This window comes from Neolamprologus multifasciatus, chromosome 20 (assembly GCF_963576455.1).
Source record: "Neolamprologus multifasciatus chromosome 20, fNeoMul1.2, whole genome shotgun sequence".
Lineage (NCBI taxonomy): Eukaryota > Metazoa > Chordata > Actinopteri > Cichliformes > Cichlidae > Neolamprologus > Neolamprologus multifasciatus.
Genome location: NC_140458.1, coordinates 12,624,418 through 12,636,983, shown reverse-complemented (window position 1 = coordinate 12,636,983; position 12,566 = coordinate 12,624,418). Strand labels below are relative to the sequence as shown.

Sequence of the window (12,566 nt, the reverse complement as noted above, 5' to 3'; positions counted from 1 at the left end):
GTGCCAGTCTTTGTCTTTGTACAGTCCCAGGATATGTGTACTTCAGTATGTGCTTGCAAAGCAGAGACGTGTGTGTATATGAGGTCTGTTTCACACTTGGTGTGTAAATCATCCCAGAAGATGGGTTATATGAAACTTTTATGTGTTCTGTATGAATTTGGATAAATCAAAGTGTTTAACGTTAATTTTCTATTTTGTTTTTTTACTATTACCAAATATTAATTTCACTTAAAACATCTGAATTGAGTTTTTAGCTGCAAGACTTTCTTTGGACATTATCAGGGTTATTGTCTTCTTCCTGTGTCTGAAACAGATGTGAACAGATTTTTTTGGTTATCATAATTAGATTTTTTTCATATACCTCAGCCCTGTAAAAGCAAAGCAGTAGAAATGGAGGACAAGGCTTGAGAGCCAAATAATCCCATCTCACCAAATTGGTGTTTTGATGTAGTTGGAAAAGTCTCAAATGGCAGCAGCCTTCTGCTTGCAATTCTTGCTTGTGAATTTGGCCATAAGTCCCAGAATCTTCCGTTCGTTAAGCGTCCCAAGACTGTTAATATGCTTATGTGTAAAATGTGGTTCGAAATTAAAGCATTAAGCATCTCTGCCAGCACAGTTTGGATCTTGCAGCTTTGCTGGAAGCTGCACACAAACTTGATACTGACTTATAATAAGTGAGACTGAATTCTTGCTGCTGCTCACTTTTTAGCAATAAAATTGATGGTAGTCTGTGGACAAATCAGTGAAAAGCTTCGTGACCTCTCACCCCACATTGCAGGACTAAATCTACACTACATTTTAGAAATGGATTGGTATGTGTGGTGAGAGAATAATAAAATACCTTTTAAGCCTATGAATAAATCCATCAGCAAACAGTTTAAGTTTCAAGCATTGATTTAATTAAATGAATAATTAGAGCAAAGTGCTGAAATGCTTTTAGGGAAGCTTGATATGTATAAAATAGTCCAATTGGTTAAAGAGGGTAACTAAATCTAAAAAGAACAATTTACCAATACAAAAACGAAGAAACTTATATTTGATTTTAAAATGAATATACACACAATCATATAACACAAAAAGCCTTTTTAGCTGTGTTTCTATGTCTGCAGACTCCTCCCACATGATCAGGAATTGAGCAAGCAAATGTGACACAAAATTATACCTTAGGCACCTGATGGTTCTTATCTATATCACGTAGTATGTCATCATGCTGCCTAGCAACCACTTAGCAGTACACTAAAAATGCCTCTATTTAGCATGTGCACTTCCTCTATAGGACCTTATGAAAGCATCATATCATTTTTACCCCTCAGCCATAAAAGGCTGATGTGGTATTATAATCACCCTGCGGGGCAGGCAGGCGGTGTACTCAAGTTTTCGAGTACAGCGATTTTATATTTTATGCCATAGGAGCATCTACTAAAAATCTCAGATGAGTTTAATCTCAGTGGCCTCAACCTTAAGCTCAAGCTCAAGGTCAGAGGTCAAGTTTTCTGACAATCTTGTGAACACAATAAATTGAGAATTATGTTACCTGAGATTTTCAAATTGACACCATAGGTGCATCTACTAAAAATTTCAGAGGAGTTTGAAACAACTGAGTCTCGCTGTTTGAATATTGACCTCAAGGTCAAAGGTCAGCTTTTCTGAAAATCACCTGGGATTTTCAAATTTATACTGTATGTACTTCGAGGCTGAGGGGTAAAACCAGTGGTTGCATGTATTTTTATGTCAAGAAAATAACATCTAATCTATATCCACAAAACTTAAGTCTTTAATTATAATATTATGATGCCATCAGGTTGCCTGGAAATCACCTAGCAATGGCCAAATAAGACTTACTTTTTGCCTTTATACACCTACAACACATGAACTCATCCCATCATTTTAATTCATGGCAGTATCATCTCATTTATATCAACAAAAGTGGAATTATGTTACAATATCGTCACATTGCCTAGCAACCACATTGCAACGGGATAATATGGCCCATTTTATTTTTTTCTGTTCATGCTCTTACGGTGCTTTTATGAGGTTTTGTATCATTTTAAATTCAGTACAATAACTAATTTATATCCACAAAATCTCAGTTAAGCATAATGTGTTATGACACCACCAGGTAGCTTGGCAGCCACCTAGCAACATGCTAACAAGACCTTGTCTTAGCAACACACCATTTGTGTTAGGTTAAACAAGTGTGCTAGTATTTTTAAAAAAAAAAAAAAAAAAGAAAAAAAAAAGTAAAATTTATTGGTTTGAGTGTAATTTGTTATCTCTTTGACTTTTGATTAATTATTTTGAGTTTTGGAAATACAAATTAGGTACTCAGTTAGATGCTTCACAATTTATATATTCAAACTGTCCACAATCTAAAATACTGTGTAGGTCAGATGTATTTACAAATTCAAGTAAAGGCAATCAATGTGATCATAGCAGTGGTGCAATTGAGATATAAAATGAGAAATTCTAAATATAAGAGCTACAGAACGGCTTTTAAATTATGATTTTTAACATTAAACATAAAAATTTGAAATGACATTTGAAACAATAAAATCTTTGTATACAAAATGTATAAATAAAGTCTTTTTTTAAGCCTATTTGTGATTCCATACTAAGTTTCACTATGCACATCTTCTGTGTCTTATAAAAAAAACTTTTTTCATGCTACTGCTTCTAATGTTGTTCCCATGATTTGGATATACTATCTCAGTGCAAATATTCTTAGCAACCAACCAGCAGCCAGATTCAAATTGCTGTGACAGCTACCATAAATTTCTCCGTCACTCACTCGATTCATCTTGGCCCTGAGTTTCCTTTTGTATCGCAGCTTAAAGCTGTTTACTGTAAAATCGCTACAACTGCCAAAACAGCACTCTGCTGACAACACACAGCAGACTTACAGTCACTTACATCTCTCACCCTGTTAATATGCCACACCATGACACAAGTGAGTCGGGTTGTTTAAAATTTTGTGTGTTACATGGCTTGGTAGGTTTCATTATCATTAATAATGGAAAAGCCACCGAACTTGGCTCAGGCGCTATAAATAAATAAGCCATGCTCCCGGAAGATTGCTTTGCACTGGTTTGATAGAAGTTTGAGTGAGCGTGTGGGGAGAGATTGGCCCAGTCGACGATGAGGATTATTCTTATACACACTCCATGGCTAATGAGAGAGGAGTAGCAACATGGCGGTGTTTAATTGGTCTGCTGTTGTGTAATCAGAATGGATGGTTTCATTCAGATGTGATTACACCCGGGCTCAGATAGGAAGGCAGGCGCTCATCAGCCTCAGTGACCTGCTTTTATTGGATTGTTCTTCAGTGAATGTTTAATGATAAGGTGTTCTCCCACTCCACATTTTGTACAGCACTCATTCATAAGCCTGACGAGCAGAACCTAGAGCTGAGGAGTAGTCAGGCACTTAATCACGCCAACTGCAATGGGAATGCAGGATGCAAATGCTCTTGTCTTATTTATACCTGTTTACTTGGGCTCGGTGAGATTGTGTTTTGTGATGGATGGCAGTTGTTATAGTTGTCTGGGAGTGTCTGAGAGCAAAGAGCAAGTTCAAATATTATATTGTTTCATATGCTGTATCCATGACTGTGGCCCTTTCGAGCACTCTACATTCTGTCTTTTTTTGTATTGAACATGTTTGGCTTCACGCACACGAAGGCCAGCTCGTCAGCAAGCTGCAGTAATAGTGGGTGACTGGAGGTATTCTGGAAAGCCTTAGCGAGGGCTGCAGCTTTGATTTCCCCGTAGTCCTCCGCAGAGAGTTGGGGAAACAGAGAGGAGGGGATTATACAGCTCAGTCATTATTGTAGGAATGACAATGAAGAGAATAAAGCTTTGCTGGGCTGTTGTTTGGGGGGCGTCAGAACCTCTTTTTAGAGTGCATCTCAAAATAATACCATAGGCAAAGCCCTTCCAATTAATTCAAACATTAAGTCAGAGTAATTTGTTATTGTAACAGGATTGTGGGAAGATTTATGACGTTCAGTGATATACTATAAGAATTAACATACAACATTAAAGACTGCACTCTTGCAACTTCTATTGCTCATGAGGCGTTTCCTAAAATAGGCTTGGAACTGCAGATTTCTCTCTGAAGAGAGGGCATCTCTCTAAAACCGCACAATGCGTGGGGTGAACTGTACTTAATTCACTCACAAATCTATCCTACAAAGAGCCGGGCTGTCCTCCAGTGCACTGTCAGGCAGCTGTACTGATACTTGTCTACAAGCACAGGAAGTGACAGGCCTGTGTCGCAGAACTGCTCCAGTGCAGTCTCGAACCCTTGGCCGGTGTACTCCTCAGGGATCACGCAAACCTATCTCGTGTTGCCAACTTCGATGGGTAGGACACAGAGTCTGCTGTTTGCACGAGTCCTTCTCGATTAAGAAAACTGCATTTCAGATCTTAACAAGGAATTGCCCTGAAACAATCCCCTACAGACAGGAGTGTGCAGTGTGTGGTGACAGAATCCAAAGATGCAAATTAAAGTCACATGACGTGTCACTCTCATGGGAAAGACCTGACATTTATTTATGGTCTGAAGCAAAGTCTGAGCCTTGACTCTGTGGGACTTTCTGAAAAACTAATGGAGGACGGGAAGAAAAATTCAGACTAATCCAAGGTTCATAACTCTCAACTGAGCCAGAGCAGAGACATTAGCATTTTTGAAATTAATAATTCATTGTGCCGAAACAGCAGCAAATGGCAGCAGCCATGACACAATTAGCCACTGCTATGTCTCAGGGCCTCGGTGCAAATTTTTTCATCTCGACGCTGTGTAGAAGCTGAGTTAAACAATGAACAATAATAGCGTTTTTCTTCTGAAGTACGATGCGGCTGTATGTTTTCGATGACGACTTCATTCTCTGGCAGAGATGGGTGGGTTGACTATAACCCACAGCTTGAGAAATGTGCTTTGCCCATGATAGACATGCAATCCAAAGGGGGGCTGGCTCAGTGAAAACCTTAACAGATGAGAGAGAAATATCTCTGTGGAAGTGATCTCCTGTGGAAGAAGATGAGAAATGCCTGAACAATCAGTAGTAGAGGAAGAAACTATTTTAACTTTACAGACAAAGCACAAGCTGTGAAGTTGCATATAATCAACAAAGGAGCTTAACTTATGTGAACGCCCAATTATGTAAATAGGATAACTTGAGAATGAGGCGACATAGGAGTTTCAAATTGGTACCGTTGGTGTATTTACTAAAGATCTCAGTGATCTCGACTTCAAGGTCAAGGTCAGAGGTCAAGTTTTCTGAAAATCTTGTGAATGCGATGCGATAACTTGAGAACATACTATTTTGAAATTGATACCATAGGTTTATTTTAGGAGGATGAGGGATTGCATTTATTTTCTTTGACGCAGTCAGATTGAGGTCTTTTTTTTCACATGCATTACATTTTACTGTTACCTACTGACATTTTACCCATATTTGTTTCAGAGAAATGTAATTATCTGGCAGTACAGACACCATTTTGTTATGTTATCAGTGTACAGCACTTACTTTGCACCACTGTTCACAAAATCAAATGAGAAACAGGTTTGGAGTAATAAAAAAAGAGTATGAAGTTATGCATACCTGGATGTATTTCTTGTACATGAAGAGTTCAAACATTTATATATCTTATTGAGGACATCTAATTGACATAATGCTTTCCCTAGCCTCATACCTTAACCCTAACCATCAAAAATGAATGCCTAAACCTAAGCATAATCTAATTGTAACCCTGATACTAAGATGACATTTTGAGCCTCTAAAATGTCTTCAAACTCATGGGGACGGGGATTTTGTCCCCATAAGTGACTGTTGGTCCCCACAAGTATAGTGCCATGCCAATTTTCTGTCCTCACAAAGAGTCTAAACATGGGCGTGTACACGCATGTACACACAAACAGACTCACACAGCCGTCATTTCATTTTAAAAATGTTTCTGTCATATCTGTCCTTGCAGGTACCACATTTCTGTTTTTTTTTCTTGTTTGTTTTTTGTAACACAGTGTGTCCTTTTGTAGGAGGCATACATCTCTACCAGCTGAAGTCACAGAGAATCCCGGGAGGTTGGTTTCTGAAGGTTGCAGAAGAGTCACCCCCTGCCGCAAGTGGAAGTCTGCTTCCTTTGGGTACAGTGAGATGTTAATTTTAACAGTTACTTCACATTCAGTTTGTCTCGTAAGCACTGCAGCAAAACAATATTTTCCTTGTCTTCCTCTTGTTAATGTCTAAAACTCTTCACTGGTGATATTGATCGCCCTGCTAATTAGCCTCTCTGTGTCAGAAGTATTGGCCGTGACAGCTTGACAGCTGCAAACTTTGCCACGTCCTAATGTTTGAGGCTTTGCAGCTGCTCTCATCAGCTTTTTATGACACAGCAGTTTGATTGCTGCAGTGCCTTTTTTTCTGATGTGCACATTGAAGTCTTCTAACCAAATGTACTGTAGGAGGAAATCATTAAGTATAGCCTTCACGAAATATGACCCTTCATTGCTGCGTACCCATTAGCCATGCTGAGCTTGGACCTTGACAATCTCTCAACAATGAGGAGGGAGCAGAGCACAAAGTCGCATCGATGGGACAGACTTGGGGGTGGTCTTTAAAAGGCATGAGAGTTTCCTAAGAGACACCTCCCTGTGCTGTATGCTTCATCATCAAAAAGCAACGTGCCCTAATCCACGGCCCAATTTTAGCTCGCGTGCAACCCAAAAATAAATCCTACTGCATAGTGGGAACATGCTCTATTTTTAAAGAGCAGTGTTCAGAGGTTTCTGATGAGTAGTAACATCTGTGGGTTGTTTTTAGACTTCTGTAACACTGCAGAAAGGAGGCTTTGCTATTTCTTGCTGATTAATATCTCATTCACTCATGCTCCATCTATTTGTCTCAATATGATTGTTATACAGTAAGTAATTTTCAGGCGTAAAGTTAATGGGTTAAATGGATCATGACTGCAAACAAGATGATGGCTGTGCTCTGAGGTTTAATGTTTTCCTCTTCAGCTCAGCAGCACTGCTTGCGTCCGTCAGTGTTTACTTATCTCCGAGTTAGAATGGGATAATTATTAAATGATGGTAAAAGAGAACAAGCCCCCTTCCTGATCGTTTTGGCTTTGCTGATTGATTTCAAATGGTCTTGCTTTAATGCTGTGTCCCAGATGTAATTATTAATGTGCGCAAGTTAATTATTATTGATCTTGAGAGCTCACAATTACCAACAGCAAAAGCAGAAAAATAGATCAGTTTGGTCAACATGATAGAGTTGTGTCACACACACACACACAGACACACACACACACACACACACAGTCGTGTTTCCATATCTTTGTGGGGACATCTAATTGACATAGTGCTTACGCTAGCCACTACCCCTAAGCCTAACCATAAAAACTGAATGACTAACCCTAACCCTTAGCCTAAACCTAACCATAACCTGGTTGTAACGCTAACACTAAAACCATATTTTGAGTCTCAAAAAATGTCCCCATAAGTGCTGTTGGTCCCCACAAGTGTTGTAAACTTCCACTTTTTGGTCCCCACAAAGATATATAAACATAGTACACACACACACACACACACACACTCATTTACACACTTGTACCGGCGCTTGCACACTCATACTCACAGGAAATGGTAAGTGACAGGGTGGACTGGAAGTTTGCAAATCAGATCACTGCATGGGCCAAAATGTAAGCAAACATTTGTTATAAAGGCCTTGGTCACAGCTGTCTTTTGTCAGGGTATGGTTGTTTTGGAGGGTATTATTTCCTTTAGAAAGAGAGGAAACTCGCTGCATATGGTGTTTCAAAGGTCCTGTGCCAGATTTGAACCCAGGATGTTGCACTGTACACCACAGTGACTAGAAAACATTTTTTTTTTTCACATCGTGTCTGAAAAGAAATGTTGGGTTATCGTTCCTTCTCGATGGACGCTGGGTGTTTGAGGCTCTCATCGACTGGGTGACTTTTTTTTGGAAGTATGTTTATGTGGCACTAACAAAATGGAGAAGGTGAAATATTAATTACTATGGCATTTGTGGCCTGCTGTGCTATGCCCTGCAGATTATTTCGGATTGTTTCAGTAATTCTTTGGAAACTAAGTTAAAGGACTTATTAGGGATTAATGGAACAAGTTTGGTGTCAAAGCTATGTCATTCACAGAGCTCGGCTTGCTCCTCATCCTCCAGAGTTAGGGCAGTCTCTGGGGGCGGCCAATTACATTCAGAGCATGTAGAGTGTCTGCTATACTGCAACAGCATAAACACACTCCAGGCACTGACTTTAATTGTTGCTTCTGCTGTATGCTTTTCTTTACTTCTCTTTACTTGTTTGCCCTGCTTTATTTACTATGTACTTGTTCTTTCTCTGTTCTCTTCTACATCAAAGCATTTACAAGCACAAATACCATTTCATCACCATTAGAGCAAGGCAATCCATTAGCTTAGATGTGAAAAACACCTTTTCATGCATAAACATGTATGTTTGAGTCAATAATGGACATCTGATTATTATGATTTTTTCCACTAAATCTGGTGATATTATTAGACTGTACAGATCAAACCAGACCAGTGCAACAACAATAAGCCTAGAAAAAGTTCACTTTCATACCACCAGTGCGGAAAAGCAATCTCCTTCAAATGTTTGGAGCAAAAAAAACTGGTCCCAGCAGGTTTTGTCAGTGCATGATTTGTTTTCTTTAATGTAGACAACAGAATGGAAATATTGTCGATTTTTCTCATTCAAAAACTGTCAAAACATCCAGAAACTACAGAGAAACACAGGCAGTAAGAGATATCATTTACAGTCTGCCCCATACATTTTGGAAAAATGACACAAATGTTGTTCAATCTTGACTACTTGATTTAAAATCTATGGTGGTAGTGTACAATGAAGTGCAGACTTTTAGCTTTAATCCAAGGGCTATAGTAAAGTTATTGCATTAATTCTTTAGGAATTAAAAACAGTTTTATGCATAGCCCCTCAAAAGTAATTAAACATACTAAGATGAATATAAGGATCTAAGTCCTTTGCCGCCGATGACTCCTGACATCTAGAATTCATGGACATCATCAAATCCTGTTTTCCCCCCAGCTTTCCTAGGCCTTTACTGCAGCTGCCTTCAGTTGCTTCTTGTTTGTGCGTCATTCTGCATTCAGTTTTGTATTTAATAACTGAAAAACAAATATGTTGAGCTGAGATCAGTTAATTGAGTTTCTAAGTTATTAGAAGGACATTGTGTGAGCTCCTCAGGCAGGTAGTTCCAAAGCTGAGGGTCCCTGATGGCAAAAGCAAAGTTGCTTTTAGATTTAATGATGGGATGCTGCCCGCTAAAACCAGTAAGAAAAACTGTGAACATTTTGCTACTCTTGGTGGTGGTCTTTAGCACCTTGTACAGGAAAATGTGTCAGCATTAGCTCCAAGCATTCACACGTAAATCACCCAGCTGAAACACTGAAATGTTACTGGTGTGATGATGGCTTGCAATGTAATAGCATATGTGAACCACAGCAAAGAAGATGGATTGCCTGACTTCTATCAGGACGCACACATCATTTTCCTCAAGATATATAATTCTTTTTCCATTCTTGACTTGCTTTAAAGTGCAGTAAATCAGGAGCTAGTGACAAATCGGAGTCTGTAGACCAAAGTAGAACAGAGAGAAGAGGAAACATCCATCCATCCATCTTCATCCGCTTTATCCGGGGCCGGGTCGCGGGGGCAGCAGCCTAAGCAAAGAGGCCCAGACCTCCCTCTCCCCAACCACCTCCTCCAGCTCATCCGGGGGAACACCAAGGCGTTCCCAGGCCAGCCGAGAGGTATAATCTCTCCAGCGTGTCCTGGGTCTGCCCCGGGGCCTCCTCCCGGTGGGACATGCCTGGAACACCTCACCCAGGAGGCGCCCAGGGGGCATCCTTGTCAGATGCCCAAACCACCTCAGCTGGCTCCTTTCGATGTGGAGCAGCAGCGGCTCTACTCTGAGCCCCTCCCAGATGGCCGAACTTCTCACCCTATCTCTAAGGGAGATGCCAGCCACCCTTCGGAGGAAGCTCATTTCCGCCGCTTGTATCCGCGATCTCGTCCTTTCGGTCACTACCCACAGCTCGTGGCCATAGGTGAGGGTAGGGACGTAGATCGACCGGTAAATTGAGAGCTTCGCTTTTACACTCAGCTCCCTCTTCACCACGACGGACCGGTGCAGCGTCTGCATTACTGCAGCTGCAGCCCCAATCCGTCTGTCGATCTCCGGCTCCCTTCTCCCATCACTCGGGAACAAGACCCCGAGATACTTGAACTCCTCCACTTGGGGCAGGACCTCATCCCCGACCCAGAGTGGGCACTCCACCCTTTTCCGGCTGAGAACCATGGCCTCAGATTTGGAGGTGCTGATCCTCATTCCCGCTGCTTCACACTCGGCTGCGAACCGCTCCAGTGCGAGCTGGAGGCCCTCACCCGATGAAGCCAACAGAACCACATCATCCGCAAAGATCAGAGATGAGATCCTGAGGCCACCAAAGCGAAAGCCCTCCGCCACTTGGCTGCGCCTAGAAATCCTGTCCATAAAAATTATGAACAGAACCGGTGACAAAGGGCAGCCCTGGCGGAGCCCATCACCCACCGGGAACGAGTCCGACTTATTGCCGGCAATGTGAACCAAGCTCTTGCAACGGTTGTATAGGGATCAAATGGCCCGTAACAAAGGGCCAGACACCCCATACTCCCGTAACACCTCCCACAGGACACCCCGAGGGACACGGTCGAATGCCTTCTCCAAGTCCACAAAACACATGTAGACTGGTTGGGCAAACTCCCATGCACCCTCAAGTATCCTCAAGAGGATGAAGAGCTGGTCCAGTGTTCCGCGACCAGGACGAAAACCGCATTGTTCCTCCTGCATCAGAGGTTCGACTAGCGGACGAACTCTCCTTTCCAGCACCCTGGCATAGACTTTCCCGGGAAGGCTGAGGAGTGTGATCCCCCTGTAGTTGGAACACACCCTCCGGTCCCCCTTCTTAAAGATGGGGACCACCACCCCGGTTTGCCAATCCACGGGTACTGCCCCTGATCTCCACGCAACATTGCAGAGGCGTGTCAACCAGGACAGCCCTACAACGTCCAGAGCCTTCAGGAACTCGGGGCGGACCTCATCAACACCAGGGGCTCTGCCACCAAGGAGTTGTTTAACTGCCTCAGTGACCTCGCCCCCGGAAATTGGCGGGTCATTCCCCTCATCCCCAGACTCTGCTTCCTCCTCGGAAGACGTGTCAGTGGGATTAAGGAGGTCCTCGAAGTATTCCTTCCACCTCCTGACAATTTTCTCAGTCGACGTCAGCAGCGCTCCGCCAGCACTATACACAGTGCAGGTAGAGCACCGCTTTCCCCTCCTGAGACGCCTTACGGTTTGCCAGAACCTCTTCGAGGCAGTCCGAAAGTCTTTTTCCATGGCCTCTCCGAACTCCTCCCACACCCGAGTTTTTGCTTCAGCCACTGCCCGAGCCGCATTCCGCTTGGCCTGTCGATACCTGTCGGCTGCCCTGTCAGGAGTCCCACAGGCTAACCAAGCCCGATAGGACTCCTTCTTCAGCCTGGTGGCTCCCTTCACCTCTGGTGTCCACCATTTGGTTCGGGGATTACCACCACGGCAGGCACCAACCACCTTGCGGCCGCAGCTCAATGCAGCAGCTTCGGCAATGGAGGCGCTGAACATGGTCCATTCGGACTCAATGTCCCCCGCCTCCCTCGGAATGCTGTTGAAGCTCTGCCGGAGGTGTGCGTTGAAGATCTCGCGGACTGGGGCCTCTGCTAGTCGTTCCCAGCACACCCTCACTACGCGTTTAGGTGCACCAGGTCTGTCCAGCGTCCTCCCCCGCCACCTGATCCAACTCACCACCAGGTGGTGATCAGTTGACAGCTCAGCCCCTCTCTTTACCCGAGTGTCCAGAACATATGGTCGCAGGTCTGGTGATACGATTACAAAATCGATCATCGACCTATGGCCTAGAGCGTCCTGGTGCCACGTGCACTTATGGACACTCTTATGTTCGAACAAGGTGTTCGTTATGGCCAAACTGTGATTAGCACAGAAGTCCAATAACAAAGCACCGCTCAGGTTCAGATCAGGGAGGCCGTTCCTCCCAATCACGCCCCTCCAAGTCTCGCTGTCGTTACCCACGTGAGCATTGAAGTCTCCCAGCAGGACAACAGAGTCTCCAGGTGGAGCACCTTCCAGCACCCCCCCCCCCCCCCCCCAGGGACTCTAAGAAGGCTGGGTACTCCGAACTGCCACTCGGCGCATAAGCGCAGATGACAGTCAGGACCCGTTCCCCGACCCTAAGGCGCAGGGAACAAACCCTCTTGTCCACCGGGAAAAACCCCAACGTACCGGCAGCAAGCCGAGGGGATATTAGAATACCCACCCCAGCCCGCCGCCTCTCACCAGGGGCAACTCCAGACTGAGACAGAGTCCAGCCCCTCTCCAGGAGACTGGTTCCAGAGCCCAAGCCGTGCGTAGAGGTGAGCCCGACTATATCTAGCCGGTACCTCTCAACCTCACGC

General features: G+C 43.5%; 1 protein-coding gene across 2 annotated transcripts in view; it reads left to right on the top strand.

The window, feature by feature from the left end:
• The window catches only part of iqsec1a (IQ motif and Sec7 domain ArfGEF 1a), a 96,919-nt gene that overhangs the window by 20,385 nt on the left and 63,968 nt on the right, over window positions 1-12,566 (top strand). For both annotated transcript variants that reach the window (XM_085144915.1, XM_085144921.1), the window contains exon 3: window positions 6,037-6,144. In XM_085144915.1, the coding sequence (XP_085001041.1) occupies window positions 6,037-6,144 (108 nt within the window). The remainder of the gene's footprint in view (window positions 1-6,036; window positions 6,145-12,566) is intronic.